Genomic DNA, 14,453 nt, shown 5'->3' on the forward strand with positions numbered 1-14,453 from the left:
CTATTTCGCGTCTTCCTTCTATGGTGTGGAAAGGATCTATGCCAGGGAAAATCGATGAAGCAAACATTAATCGATTATCATTGAGGTCTCCCTGATACGGCTGGTGAATTTCTATGAAATTTCGGCCTTTAGTCTAGAGGCTGGAGTCGAGCAAAGAGCCCACGAGAGCGAATTGGTCCGATTTTATTTCATGATAAGACACACAAAGGACATGTGATGAGTCTCGAGGGAGGGTGACTATCTCCAAAAAACACTCCGCCCGACTGGGAGTTTTGCCGGTGGTTTAGGAGGAGCAGGAGGAGCCCGAGGATGATGACGCAGTCGCTATCACCCTGGGCAAAAGTGCTCGTTTCAAGGACTCCAAACCACACCATTACATCCCCGACATTCACTCCGAATTTACACCTCGCAAAATCACTTTCTCATCGGTGTCCGACGGTTTCGAGTGCAGATATGAACTATGTTAAAGCCACTCCGAAGTTTTCCCATTGATCCCTTGAGCCCATCTTTAACAAGTGGCCTGAGATCAGTCGAAGCATCTTAGACAACCTCGACCTTTGTGACATTGAAGCTTGAGCTGCTGCCGATTTAGAGCTGAGGGCTTAGTTAACAAAAACCGTACCACAATTTTTATAGGTGTCTACGGTGGTTCAGAACGCTCATGGCCGCACGCCGGAGTGCATCTCAATGATAAAGAAATTTACCATTGGCTACGACACCACCATGGACCGGATCGCCAAGCGTACAGACCCAGTCGAAGAATTGCCGCCGTTATGCAATTCTACCTATGGGCCATACAATTTCCATGGCGTGTCATCCGAGCCGCTCTTCACATCTCAGCAATCCGCGACCTCTACAGAAGTTTCTGGAGGCGGACACGCTCGTGCGCATTGGGTTCCAGGACTGAAGTAATCACCAGCGATGCGCTACCCACGACATATCATTTAGATGCTATTTATCTTTTCTGTTTGATTCAAGTTTGTCTACAGGGAGCGCTACCATGCGATCCCCAAGGTGGCCACAGAATGATAACGCACCTTCAACCAGATCAGATTATTCCTTAGTAACAGCTACTAGGACTTAGCCGCTCCTTTTTATGAGGGCATTGTCACATGAAGCCCCTGGTGAATTTCAGATTTCTCCAGCTCATGTAGTTTATCAAATAACAGTAGATCTTTATCTGATTCCGGTGAAGCAATGTGAAAAGACGCGCGGCTATAGATTATCTATTACACAGAGCCAAAAATAGCCGAGATGAAGGTATTTATAGCCGATAAGATAGAAAATTTGATTGAGTAATATCGCGCGTGATCAGCTTCCTATTGAAGTTAATCAACCTGTTATCATTACCAAATTCAGGTTCCCTCTGATCTGACTCTGATTTGGAAATACCAAGGTTTAATTCGGACAAAGTAGGAAATTCTACCCCAGGGTCAGTTCGTGTTCAGCCTTGGAAGTGGTTGACGTGGTTGACTAAGGACCCCAACCTCGTGCTTCGTAATTCAAATGTTCTCCCTTATCTCCGAGCAATCAGATCTTCATAAAACCCTTAAACCCCCCCAGAAACCACATACCAATCTAATTCAATTATTAGCGACTGACATGCACATGGCTGAAGAATGGGGCTGAAATAGATCACACGCGCATGTACACATGTACACCCGGGCATCAACACGAATTACGCCGTGCAGGGCAAATAGAACTTATCATGGTCATAGACGGCCGTTATCGGGGAGTTCTTATTAGCGTTCAACAGAACCGAGCCGTGTTCACGAATCAGAATAAAAACCAAGATTCAATTCAATCTGTTGGCCCCCACAATCTCCTCTCTTTTCACCAATGATATCTTAGTTATATCTACGACGGGCCATTACTAGTATCTGCTTTCTCCGCCACCTCCTTGTACCTTTTTCGCCTCTTGAATTTATCTCTCTTCTCGTCACGGTGGTTTCATATATATCATTGGGGGCAGTATATCCCCCCCAGGTTATTATGTGTTTCTAACCTGGGAAACTTGGACCCAGCGTGCACATGTTGCCAAATATATCTGTTCCCCAGACTACCCAAGTGTGATTCGAACTCTCCCGCCTTCAATTCATGTTCATCATTCGGCCCCAACATTCAATGTTTCTCTTATAACAGCTGAAAGCTCTCCCGGGCCTCAACTCGACTGTACAGAACGTCCATTTTCCACCTGCACATTTCTAGGGTGAATATGCCCTTATGTCAAGTAGTATGGCCGCCAGCTACTTTGGCCTCGCTCCACGAGCTCCAGATGGTCCCGCAGAGCATACCGCCGTAGCGGTGCTCATCGGAATCTCATGGTACAACGCACTCGAGCTGATTGTACTCTGTTTCGCAACCTTCAAACGCTATGGGGGTCTCTATTTTTGGTGTCTCCTCATCGCCTCCTTCAGCATTATTCCCTTCGGCCTCGGATACCTCCTCATCATCTACAATATCTACAACAATCTCTTCCCAGTAGCTATGGAGCTCATCGCGTGGGTTTGCATGGTTACGGGTCAATCGCTAGTTCTATGGTCTCGACTCCATCTCGTTCTTCAGAATCCGAAGATTCTCCGCGCAACTCTAATAATGATTATCGTCGACGCAATCATCCTTCACATCCCCGCCTCCGTCCTCGAACTCGGCAGCCACTCAAACAAAGCATACCTATTCAACCGAGGTTTCAACATCTTCGAGCGCATCCAACTCATCGGTTTCTCGGTTCAAGAAGTTATCCTCTCAGTGATATACTCCATCGAAGCCGTGCGACTACTCAACCTGCGACCGCGCGGCCATTACCGCGGAATCCTCGTCCAACTCCTCGTCGTGAACTTCTTCATGATACTCATGGACGCCGCCGTAATCGCAGTACAATTTACTGGGATGTCCGACGTACAGTTTACACTGAAAGCAATGGTGTACAGCATAAAGCTGAAACTGGAATACGCAATCCTAAACAAGCTCGTCGTCTTTGCCGAAAAGATGAGCGGTAGTAACTCTGCGCCAACGGATTTATCTGATTTTGTGGATCTCTCTTTTCGTCCTGATGCTGCACCGACTGATAGTGATAGTCAGGCCCGTATGATTGATCCGTTGGAATTTAATAGCTATGCGCATGGATTCCAGAATCGTCATCGCGCGTCCTCGAAACAGTCGTCTCATGATCCGCGCTTCTCTATATCCAACATTTCCCCTACGTCGAAATCTGACCCGAATGATTCTTTTGCATGACTGATGATCTTATATAATTGGTAACTTTGTATATACCCTCCACGAACCTATTACTTACTCATACTATTTGTTGATAATATTCAATTTGCATGGTAGACTGTACATTATTCTGATTGAGTTAACTCACAAAATCATTCAAATTGGGAACATTGAATATTCAAATGATAAAATGAGGGGCTGATATGTTTCCCCTCACACTCGGAAGTACCATCGGTGGAAGCCGCCGTCTAGTAACTGCATATAAGTATAACATCCCAAGCTACACCAGATCTGAATATCTACCACTTTCAAGCATAATCCGATTAACCTCGACTTACCACTCCACAATGACAAACTTAACCCCCTTAACACCAACCCAACTAAACACCATCGCATCAACCTGCCTAAACCTTCAGACCCAAGCCCAAGACCAACACTCCAAACGCCCCTTTGCCGCTCTCCTAGTCGCACCAGATAACGAAACAATCCTAACAACCTCCAACTCCCTTTCACACGTCCGCCACGCAGAAAGCGAAGTTGCCCGAAACGCAGCAGATAACTATGACTGGACATACCTTTCAAAGTGCACGCTAGTCTCGACGTGGGAACCGTGCGCTATGTGCGCTGGTACGATCTACTGGGCGCATATTGGTCGCTTGGTTTACCTTGCTTCGGAGAAAGCGTTACAGGATGTTATCGGAAGTGGGAATCCGGAGAATCTCACGATGGATTTACCTTGCCGTGAGGTTTTTGGGAGGGGTCAGAGCTTTGTGGAGGTTATTGGACCGGTTGTTGAGGGGGGTTGGGAGGGGAGGGTTGTTGATGATAGTCGGAGGTATTGGGATGTTCATGGTACGAGAGTGTGAGGAGTTGGGGACATGGCGAGGCCAAGGTTCGGGTAGACTCGGCGTATACCGTGACGGAGAATAGTGTACTTTGAGAGGGTGATTGAGTCTCAGGGAGTATGAGATTAAGCCCCGGAGTTGAGATTGAGTTCTTGCACATGTCTTACTGATAATGAGCTTATGTTATGTTGTACATGATGTCGCGTGGAGTGGATCATGTGGATATAGGACGCTGTGAGACAATAATTGATGATGATCATTGTTGTTTTGACTATCTGGCTTGCATTTGTCTATACCATGCCCAGGTATGAATGTCATGTGAGTGATAGTACTAGTGGCATATTGACGTAGTGTCCAGATGTCAGTGGTAGTACTAGTAAAAGTGATGATCATCGATGATATATACTCGGATGTGCCACAGTACATCAACATTGATCAAACATAAGCAAGTAGAGAGAATACTAGTAAAAATACTGTACATGCAGTTCTTCAGCTAAATGACCTCGGGACTGCCCAGGTGGCATCAGCTAAAACATTATTTCTAGCTTTTTATCCCAAGATATTCCATGGGCAGTAGCTGGTGAGATACCAACTGGCCAGTTGTCACATTTACACCTGGACACCTTGTCAGGAGTATCACGGCGATAGACATCACCTCCACATCTGCCATTCTATGATTCTATAGGGACTGAGACCAAACTAGTGTTCCACAGGCACGGGACTGGGTCCAAAGCCATACTCAAAGCCGACCGCGCATCCAAACTTCAATTCAAGAGGTTACATCGGAGATCAGAAAAGTCATTTCCAAGTGTCTTCATCATGTGCAGAAAATGTCCCGTCCCATCCACAGTGGAGATGAAGAAGCTTTCCTTCTTGTGGAATCATAAACACCATGGAAAATGAATCCCTGAGATTTGTCACTCACCTCGGCATAGGATACCCTCATTGGCAGCGCAGTATGAGCTCCAAAAAAAAGGTGACCGCACAGCCCCAAGAAAAGCCACTAAAGAAACTAAAGCCACAGCAGGGGACTGGTAGGGCCAAGAATCAGGATGCAGGAAAAGGGATGATCCCGATGATCCCTTATGATCCCCTCTTTTTTTCCTTGTGGCGCCCCAGCCAAGGTACCCACCCGAGCCAGAGAATCAGAGCTGGCCCAGCTGGGTACGCAAGCTCCAAGCTATTTACATATTCAGATCGCGTGCAGGATCCAGGAAGAACTTGAATCACTAGTTCAATGCAATTGGGAGCTTAAACTTGAAGAGGCGGTGATGACGAAACGATAAAAAAGCACATGCGTCTTGCATTGTACACGTCGTTCAAGTTTCCGCTCGGGGGTGATATTCGAAAGTATCTCGTGTCCCTGACGTCAAGTTGATGTGAAGGGACAGCATCCTAGCAAGGTCTATTTTCAAGGACAGAGCACAACTTGACCCCACTGCCAAGAGTGAAGGAGCAGAAACATTTCATGGAACAGGAAGAGTAAGCGCAATCGAGGGAAATTGCAGATCTTTACCTCTCGATGTGGGTTAAGGCGGCGCTAAGTCTGAACCATTTACTCCGGATCAAAACTCGATTTGGGAAATTTAGTAGCCTTGAGCTCATTTCATATGAATGGAGTACTCCGTTAAACTAGTTTCATAGTTAATTTTTATGAACCGGGAAATATGATTGTCTGATTTGATATTGCTTTTGCTCCATTAAGTTGGAGTTTACATCAACAGATACAATTGTCTTTATACTCTGTACTCTGTAGAACCACAACATTATACTTAAGTGCTATTACATACAAGTAGTACATATGTGCATAGAATAATCTCGAATAGAATTGAACTTAAGTAGACTCATTAATTGGAAGGGAATGTGAGTCCGTTCAAATGTGCCACAACACACCATGACGTCAGGTACAATCGATCCCCCTACGTACTCAAATGCTGATCCCTTTTTTGTTTTCTCAACTTTTTTTTGAACAAATGATGATTATATAGGTGCCCAATCCCTGAATTCAGTTTCATAATTTTATTTTGGCTGTTTTCGAATATCTTATATCCCTATAATCATTTATTCCTGAAACAATACCCTTTTACCCTTTACATTCCTGTGATACCCTTGTTTCCCAAAACGGACGTGTTTGAGTAATTTGTTTTAATCCCGTGTATGTTTTGTTTGTTCCTTTTGCTCTTATTGCAAACCACTTTACAGTACCTAGGCAGAGACCAATGCTAATTGACCTAGAATCATCTCTTTTATTCACACAGATCCATCATGACTCCTGCTGTGAACCGTCCCACTGATACCAAACAGAAGGAGCAGGTATGTCGAGACTCGGAACGAGGACCCAGTCAATGCGATTTGACTAATTAAATGAATAGGATATCAACCAAAAGCTCCAACTGTTTGGCATCTACCATGGTGAGTGGGAACTGCGATTATGATCCACTGTCAAATACAATCTCCCAGCTAACAATCTATACTCCAGCTTTCAAAAACAGCAAGCTGCCCTCGGTTCGTACCTCAATCAGTGATAACCAGCCTCCCAAAGCTCCAACTGGGAATCAATTGGCGCCATACTAATCCTCTTCCTCCCTTTCTACAGAACAAACAGTGTGATGTCGCCTTGAACAGTGCCCTGGCCTCCAAGGCCCTCTCATCGCCACCGGCGGAACTTTCCGCCGAGGGAAAGGTCCTGGTTAAAGACCTGCGCAATGTTATCGAACAGGCCAAGAAGATGCTCCTCACTAAGAACGAGGGTGAGCTTCTACAGGACTTTATCTGGCAGGCTCAGCAGATCACCGCCGGTGATGCCAAGGCGCCCAATATGCCCGTTAGCAAGGAGGCTGGCAAGCAGGATGGCGAGAAGGCGCTGCAGGGTCTCAAGACTCTAGGAACACTCCTCATCACCAACGGAGAGTTCCGAAAGATTCGTGCGTATCACCATGGGGACGATAGGAAGGTGTTGAAGCTAACGGCTGGCAGTGAGCGATGCGACCATTCTGCTGCGCGATATCGCTGGTGATGCCTCCCAGAAGGCCGCCAACAGTGTCCGTCCCTCTGAGGAGCAACTCGCGCAGATTGATTCCCCCGCCGAGGAGAACGTGTGGCACGAGAAGCCCAACGTGTCCAAGGATGACATGAAGAAGCGCTTCAAGAAAAACAAGGTTGTCAGTTGATCCTACAGACTCTTTGCCCTGAACTTATACACTGACCCTCAACAGGACAAGGCAAGTCTCGCCTCTGACTCCATTGCTGAGAGCACTGAAGCCGGCGATGCGGCATCTGTGACCCCTTCGGAGATGAGCCGTACCCGGAATCTTGCCAACAAGACCAAGGAATACCTGGCCGAGAAAATTCCCAAGGAGCGCCGCGATCAGACCATCTGGCGCTTGAAGAAGATGATCATTGAGATTCAGGGACACGCTGACTGTAAGTGACGGATATGGCTTGAGAGGGGAAATGGTTTGCTGACATGCATACAGACCAGCAAGCCGTTGAAACTCTGCTTGATATGGCTGAGAAGTACGCTGGCCACACCAAGAACACAGCTACTCAGAGCGGTGGTGCGGTTAAGGACATCCGCAGCACTGACAGCGTCAAGGCTGTCGAGTACAACTTGCGCGTGAGTGTTTCAATCGTGAGATAGTGACCCAGGTCTATACTAATCCACTGCATATAGACTCTCATTGAGCGTTTCGCCAACAACACCTCTCTGTCCGATTTCTTCGACTCGTTGAACACTATCTACCGCGATGCTGAGAAGGACCCCGAACTGCGTGAATGGTTCAAGAATGCCGACACTTACATCCGCAAGTGCCTGCGTGAGCAGGGCTTTATCATGGAGGAAGAGGCTAACAAGCAGTGGAACCTCTTGTACGAGAAGGGCCAATACCTGATGCGTGAGCGTTACCGCACCCACACCGATCGCATCATTGACGAGATCAAGTTCCTCGCTGAGCAGTTCGACAAGGACCCTCAGAACAAGGCTTTGTCTGAGTCCATTCAGAAGCTCTTCAAGGACTTGGGTCGCGACTCTGGTGGCAAGGTTGCCTTCAAGAAGGATCTGCTTATTGACATCCGCGACATCATTCTCCCCGGAATCTTTGAGAACGTCCGTTACGTGCCTATTCCTCGTATTGAGGTTTCCGACCCCATGGTGGACGTTGTGGTTGAGAACCTCGTCATTGAGAGTGACAACCTGATGCCCAATGTTGTTGAATTTGGCAGTGACAACTACTTCCGCTGGGGTCGCAAGAAGATCAGCAGCAAGCGTGATAACAAGATCATGATCTCCGCATCTGGTATCCAGGCTGATCTGCGTGATGTCAGCTACTACATCAAGAAGAAACAAGGATTCCCCTCGATCACCGACGCCGGTGTCATGGATATCCTGCTCGGCGGCGAGGGCTTCGGCTTCAAGATCGCCGCATCTACCGCTTCCAAGGGCGACAAGCAGCACTTCGTCAAGCTCGACAAGATCTCCGTCAACATTAAGAACCTTGACATCAAGCTCAAGAAGTCCAAGCACAAGGTCCTTTTCGCCACTTTCAAGCCCATGCTCTTCCGTGTCGTCCGTCCCGCTCTGGAGAAGGTCATCGAGGCTCAGATCCGCGAGGCCTTCAACAAGGGTGACATCTGGGCCCACGACATCCAGACCGAAGCCAAGAAGGCCGTCGAGGCCGCTCGTGAGGACCCCGAGAACGCTCCCAGCATGTTCTCCCGCTATGCCGATGCCATTCGTGCTCGTAGCCAGGCCAAGGCCAAGGAGGTCGAAGCCGCTGTCAAGCGCGACACCAAGGTCCAGACCGTCATGACTCTGCATGATTCGATCTTCCCCGACATCAAGCTACCAGGTGGTGTCTCCAACAAGGCTACTGAGTATGCCGATCTCGCCACCAAGGGTGAGCGTTGGGAGTCCCCCATCTTCAGCATCGGTAGCGCTGCCGAATCCTCCAATATCCCTTCCAGCGGTCCTATCACCCGCAAGACTCACACCACCGCTGACGGCGTTGCTGGTGCTGTCTCTGGTGGTGCGGCTGGAGTCGCGTCCGCTGCTGGTGCTTCAGGCTCTGCTGGCGCTGCTGCATCTACCACAGTTGATGGATATCCTTCCCGTGGATTCTCTGATGAAGTTGACCAGGCATTTGTCAATGAGAAGACTACCAATCTGAGTAAGATTACCAATGGCGCTACTCAGGTGACTAATGGTTCTACTGTTCACCAGTAAACCTGCCCACAGTTAACATTATACTCTTCCGAGGTTATTATTGAGTATGTTTTATTCGTGAAGAAAAAAAAACAAGGAAATGAAATGGTATTCTCCCATGTCCTTCGCTTCAATGATGATGGAAGAATACCCTAATATGTGATGGCTCTGATACTGATATCTTTTTTCTCTTACCTTTGTGATTCTGTTATGATTTCCCCCCTTGTACTGGATTCCCGTTCTGTTTTTGTTTTGAATGAGTATGAGTATGGGTGTCCAGTCGGTAGCCTAATACATACATCACGCACCGCTGTTCGCGATTAACTTGAATATCCATTCTTTTCTTTTCTTTGTCATATGAGAATCTTGTAGCTCTACTCTAGATATACGAAGGTACCTATAAATGCAATCTTAGATCTGTCGAAGTATGAATACCGATGGGTTGGTAACTTGAGTGGGCCGGCGGATTCGCTCCACTCTCCACAAATCTTCAGCCACAATGACTCGGATCCATCCATAGGGCTGGATGCAGAACTTGAAACTTGAAGGTGTGAGGAATGACACTAAATCCAAGTCATAGAGTCAAGATACTACAATATCGGAAACCAAACCAAATTAGAGGGGAGTCAACCCAAATGCTCCAGATTGCATATATAAAATAGAGACATCAGAGCTGTCTAGTAGTTCTTATACTAGCTCTTGCTTGAAGTACTACTAGTATATTAGGATTAGGTACATAGGAGTTTTCAAGGTTCAAATAAGAGAGAATCTCTGTCTTAGAAAAAAAGAAATGGAGAGGGAGAATCGAACCACGGACTTCCAGGTTTCGCGATGCTTGTGCCAAGTGAGGCTTCAAATAAGCAAGACGATGAAAGCTTCAACTTTCAAAAAATCATAACAAATCTAATAAAATAGATAAAAATACAAAAGTCATATCAAAAGAAAGAGTAAAAAGAAAAAGGCTCCGCAGAAGTCTTTCACATAGTCCGCTGCATGCTTTCTCACGGTGGTGTTCCACTTAGGCAAGTCTCACGCTCGCTGATGCTACTTGACAACCCTCAGTCCCAGCATTCTAGTCTTATGGTATCATAGTGTCAAATCACATTGGGACAGACACGATAGCCCGCTGAGCTACTACGATGCGGATGGTTATCTGGACTCTTGATTTTACCCCTTCAACTGAGAAATCACATCAACGCCAGAATTTCCAGGCAATCACTCTCAACCTTTGGACTTATGTATTTCCCACCACACACACCTATAACCTTGGAACAACCATATTATTACTAAAAATCAAAAACACACAACATAGTATGGATCTTGGATATCAAGTAGTCATTCATTGTCGTCTAATCTAATCAAAAACGCCTTCCGCTGTACACACAGAAGACAGCATCCATCTTCCGCGAAACCAAAACCAAAAACAATCCTTCTTTTGTTTATTTCCTTATATATAGCCGGTTCAACACCCGGCCCAAGGTCATCTGTATAGGGGACTGATGTCTCTTTTACATCTGCGCAAAGTACTTCTCCCAGCCAAGTTCTTGCAACTTGGTACCCTTCTTCTCCATGTTCTCTGCACGAGCCTCCTCAGCGTAGGCTTCCACCTTACGCTGAACGGCGGGGTCAAAGGCACCGATGATACGGGCAGCGAGGAGAGCGGCGTTGATACTGTTGTTGATACCGACAGTGGCGACAGGGACACCTAGTCAAATTAGCAAAGTTGAATAAAATGATGTAAAATTGAGGACAAACTTACCACGAGGCATCTGAACAATACTGTACAAGCTGTCAACACCATCAAGGACGCTACCCTTAACCGGTACACCGATAACAGGGAGAGCAGTGTGAGCAGCAGCCATACCGGGCAGGTGAGCAGCACCACCAGCGGCAGCGATGATCACCTTGATACCGCGGGAAGCAGCCTCAGCAGAGTACTCAGCCATGTAGTTCGGGGTACGGTGAGCAGAGGTGATCTCCACAGCGGGCTCAATACCAAAGTAGTTCTCCAGCAGCTTAAGACCCGGAACCAGAGTCTTGAGATCACTGTCAGAGCCCATGACAACAGCGACCTGGGGAGCAGGCTTGCTAGGATCGGAAGGGGCAGCCTTAGTCTTGATATCGCTGCGCTGGGCACGGATATCATCAACGACCTTAACCAAGGGCTGGATAATGGTCTCAGCCTCGTGCATAGTAGCAGCGGTAACAGTAACATGACCCATCTTACGACCAGGCTTAGCATCGCCCTTGCTGTACAGGTGGATGCTAGCGTTGGGGATTGAGAGCGCAGCCTCAGCAGCCTTGAGGTGGGTATCCGTAGCGGAGCCACCAATGATGTTCAGCATGATAGAAGGCTGACGGATCTCGAGGCTCTTGGCGGGGATGGGAAGGTCCATGATAGCACGGATGTGACTCTCGAATTGGGACATGCCGCATCCCTCAATGGTGTAGTGGCCTGAGTTGTGGATTCGGCTGGCGATTTCACACAGCATCAAGCTGTTGTCCTCCAGAAGGAACATCTCTACACCGAACGCTCCCTTGCCCTCGAAAGCGGCGACGGCCTTGCGGGCAAGAGCCTGGGCTTCCTCGTTGATCTTCTCGGATACGTTTCGGGCTGGGGCGTACACCAGCTTGCATATTGAGTCCTCCTGCACGGTCTCGACGGTAGGGTATGAGAGGACGCCGTCCTTGGTCTTGATAGCCATGACAGCCAATTCCTATACAGCATTGTGTAAGTTTCGGTATACTTCCTCTCTTGTTATGGTAATACGAACCATCTTGAAGTAGGCCCACTTCTCCGCATACAATGGGCGGTCCTTCAGGGCCTCGAGGGCCTCTGGGATATCGTCTTTGGAGTTCACACGGAAGTTACCTGACAAGAAGAAATGAAAATTAGTTCATGATCCATTGAAGCAACTCGCAGCATCAATCTTACCCCGTCCGTCATAAGCCATGGTCTTGGACTTCAGCATGAGCGGGTAGCCCAACTGCTCTCCAATCTTCGCCAATTCCTCCGGTGTGTTCTGAACCAGTTCCCGGTGGTCAGCCATGGGGATTCCGTATTTGCGCAGGTGTTCCTTCTGGTTGAATTTGTTCTGGATAGTCCGAATAGCCTGCCAGCTAGGCTCGACGCGAACCTCAGACGCGATCTCCTCGAGGGCATAGGTGTCGACGTGCTCAATCTCGGCGGTAATAACATCGCACGACTTGGCCAATTGACGAACAGCCTCGCGCTCCTTGAATGAACCAGTAACATGACCATCGTGGAAGCTAATCTGCTTAGCCGGGGAGTTTTCGGCGTCCAGGACATTGGCCTGAATGTTCAATCGGTTGGCAGCCTCGACAAGCATGCGGCCCAACTGGCCACCGCCGAGAATTCCGACCTTAGGGGAGTTCCACATGGTGTTTTGAGGGGATATGGTTAAAATTGACCTGAACAAAAGAAAAAGAGACTATGAGTAACTTAGATGAGTAAATTGCCCCTCCACCGAAAATTCGCGGAGGCTCACGTGACCCTATCGATAAGACGTCGTGCCCGCCAATCAGGAGTACCAACTGCCACCGCCCCCTTCAGCTCCCAACTTGATCGTCGTTGCTCTTCGACTATATCACACGCGCCGACCATGTCTTTGGGTAAGGGTCCCCATCAAGCTTGTCAATCTGAAATGGGCGAACAAAGCTAATGTTTATTTGACAGACGAAGCAGCTCTCGAGGCAGTTGCCAATGGCGGCTCGATAGATGTGTACGTGGGAAGCTGTTAATGCGCTAAGCACGCGATACTGATGCTCTGATCTAGAGAGAAATGGGCGGGCATGGTCCCATCGTTATTGGACCGACTGGAATACGTATGTATTTCATGCGCCTGCAGCTTTGGTATCACGGCAGCAATTCTAACCTCCAGTTCCAGATTGCATACAATGCATTCCCCATGCCTAAGCTACCCCCGACGCCTCCCAACCCACCACCCTTCTCCCAGACCTCTACCCAGCCTGAGGATTCTAGTATGGCCCCACCAGAAAGCAGCAATAAGGAGAACACAGCCCCGGAAGAATCGCAGACATCATCGGCCCCGGCGCCAGTTGCGACACCCCCCCCTCAACGACTGAACGCGTGCCCGATTCCCAGCCCCAGCCCTCTTCGCAACAGACCGTCGACGGTCTGCCACAGCCCCTCGCACTTCTGTTGAAGTCTGTTCGCTCTGCAATCAATTCTTTCTTCGTGGATAAGCCACCGCATACAATCCAGCGATTTGCGGAGCTCATTCTGCACCCGACTGCCCATTACAGAACATTACCTGCCTATCTTCGTGCGGTCGATCGGGTGGTTTCTGTAACTAGTGGCGCGGATATCTTCCCGTTCAATACACCGGCCACTACTGACTATTCGAATGGTCTTCTGCACCCAACAAACAGTGCCGGGACATACCTTACTCCTGACTATGCGCATGGTCTGGGGAGTGATGAATCTCTGGGCGGTGCTCTTCTCACGCCAATTCCGTGGTTGACTACTGCTTCATTCGATAGTGCTGACTCTGGCGCTTTAGAAGTTGGTAGGCTACTATAACTATGATGTCTTCTGTGTTGTCCTGGGCACTTGGCTAATATGTTGATAGCAGGCGAGAGCGTCCATTTAGAGACCCAGCAAGTTGGCAACGGTGCAGCTACCACAGTGGCATCTACAATTGAAGGCGAAGATGCACCGGCTACAGTCGCTTCCCCGAATGCGGAATCGGATGAAGTTCCCCATGCTCGTGGTCCATCGGTCCTCGGTGTTGAGGATTTGGGTCTTCAGGATGGAAAGGGTGTAGAAATGAACTTGGAAGCTCAGCAAATAGCATCCACAGAGGATGCTAATGACGAGACTCCAGCCAACCTCGGAGCTGCCATCGCAGCCAAAACAGACATTGAATCTAACCCTGCCGACAAGGATGGTGATATCGTGCTTGAGGATACCAAGTCTAGCCAAGAAGAGGACACTAAGATGGATGAAACAGAAGCTACACCTCAGGCGGGTGAGGAGAAGTCCGAAGCACCTGCCGCTCCCTCTGCTGAGGCTGAGAAGGAGTGAGCTGCCGAATTGTGTACTTATTTACATTTCTTTAGCCAAATGGCTTCATGATTAATGACCTGCTAAATCGCTTGATATGCTGCCCAGACAATACTTCTGAATTCACGTCTTCCATTGATTGCAT

The 14,453-nt window shown here is 48.2% G+C and overlaps 6 protein-coding genes across 6 annotated transcripts; 5 read left to right on the forward strand and 1 right to left on the reverse strand.

Annotated features, from left to right (window-relative positions):
• Positions 1 to 723: 723 nt before the first annotated feature.
• On the forward strand, positions 724 to 912 carry N7483_012903 (uncharacterized protein; the record flags this gene model as incomplete). Its single annotated transcript, XM_057096330.1, has 1 exon — positions 724 to 912. The coding sequence occupies one exon, from the start codon at positions 724 to 726 to the stop codon at positions 910 to 912; it is 189 nt and encodes a 62-aa protein (XP_056942301.1).
• A 1,311-nt stretch (positions 913 to 2,223) lies between these two features.
• N7483_012904 (uncharacterized protein) lies at positions 2,224 to 3,237 on the forward strand (the record flags this gene model as incomplete). Its single annotated transcript, XM_057096331.1, has 1 exon — positions 2,224 to 3,237. One exon carries the CDS (start codon positions 2,224 to 2,226, stop codon positions 3,235 to 3,237), a length of 1,014 nt encoding a protein of 337 aa, XP_056942302.1.
• A 326-nt stretch (positions 3,238 to 3,563) lies between these two features.
• N7483_012905 (nucleoside deaminase) lies at positions 3,564 to 4,082 on the forward strand (the record flags this gene model as incomplete). Its single annotated transcript, XM_057096332.1, has 1 exon — positions 3,564 to 4,082. The coding sequence occupies one exon, from the start codon at positions 3,564 to 3,566 to the stop codon at positions 4,080 to 4,082; it is 519 nt and encodes a 172-aa protein (XP_056942303.1).
• A 2,244-nt stretch (positions 4,083 to 6,326) lies between these two features.
• On the forward strand, positions 6,327 to 9,282 carry N7483_012906 (uncharacterized protein; the record flags this gene model as incomplete). The annotated part of the gene is made up of 8 exons (XM_057096333.1): positions 6,327 to 6,374; positions 6,434 to 6,473; positions 6,541 to 6,566; positions 6,658 to 6,985; positions 7,038 to 7,222; positions 7,277 to 7,484; positions 7,538 to 7,677; positions 7,735 to 9,282. The coding sequence occupies 8 exons, from the start codon at positions 6,327 to 6,329 to the stop codon at positions 9,280 to 9,282; spliced, it is 2,523 nt and encodes an 840-aa protein (XP_056942304.1).
• A 1,487-nt stretch (positions 9,283 to 10,769) lies between these two features.
• N7483_012907 (phosphoribosylaminoimidazole carboxylase ADE2) lies at positions 10,770 to 12,662 on the reverse strand (the record flags this gene model as incomplete). The annotated part of the gene is made up of 4 exons (XM_057096334.1): positions 10,770 to 10,966; positions 11,021 to 11,978; positions 12,036 to 12,133; positions 12,197 to 12,662. 4 exons carry the CDS (start codon positions 12,660 to 12,662, stop codon positions 10,770 to 10,772), a joined length of 1,719 nt encoding a protein of 572 aa, XP_056942305.1.
• Positions 12,663 to 12,884: 222 nt separating this feature from the next.
• On the forward strand, positions 12,885 to 14,329 carry N7483_012908 (uncharacterized protein; the record flags this gene model as incomplete). Its single annotated transcript, XM_057096335.1, has 6 exons — positions 12,885 to 12,894; positions 12,959 to 13,004; positions 13,059 to 13,107; positions 13,170 to 13,340; positions 13,388 to 13,811; positions 13,875 to 14,329. The coding sequence occupies 6 exons, from the start codon at positions 12,885 to 12,887 to the stop codon at positions 14,327 to 14,329; spliced, it is 1,155 nt and encodes a 384-aa protein (XP_056942306.1).
• Between the last annotated feature and the right edge of the window lie 124 nt (positions 14,330 to 14,453).

This window comes from Penicillium malachiteum, assembly GCF_028827825.1.
Source record: "Penicillium malachiteum strain IBT 17515 chromosome Unknown utg000005l:1.0-9002435.0:326005.0-9005861.0, whole genome shotgun sequence".
In the NCBI taxonomy this organism is placed as follows: domain Eukaryota; kingdom Fungi; phylum Ascomycota; class Eurotiomycetes; order Eurotiales; family Aspergillaceae; genus Penicillium; species Penicillium malachiteum.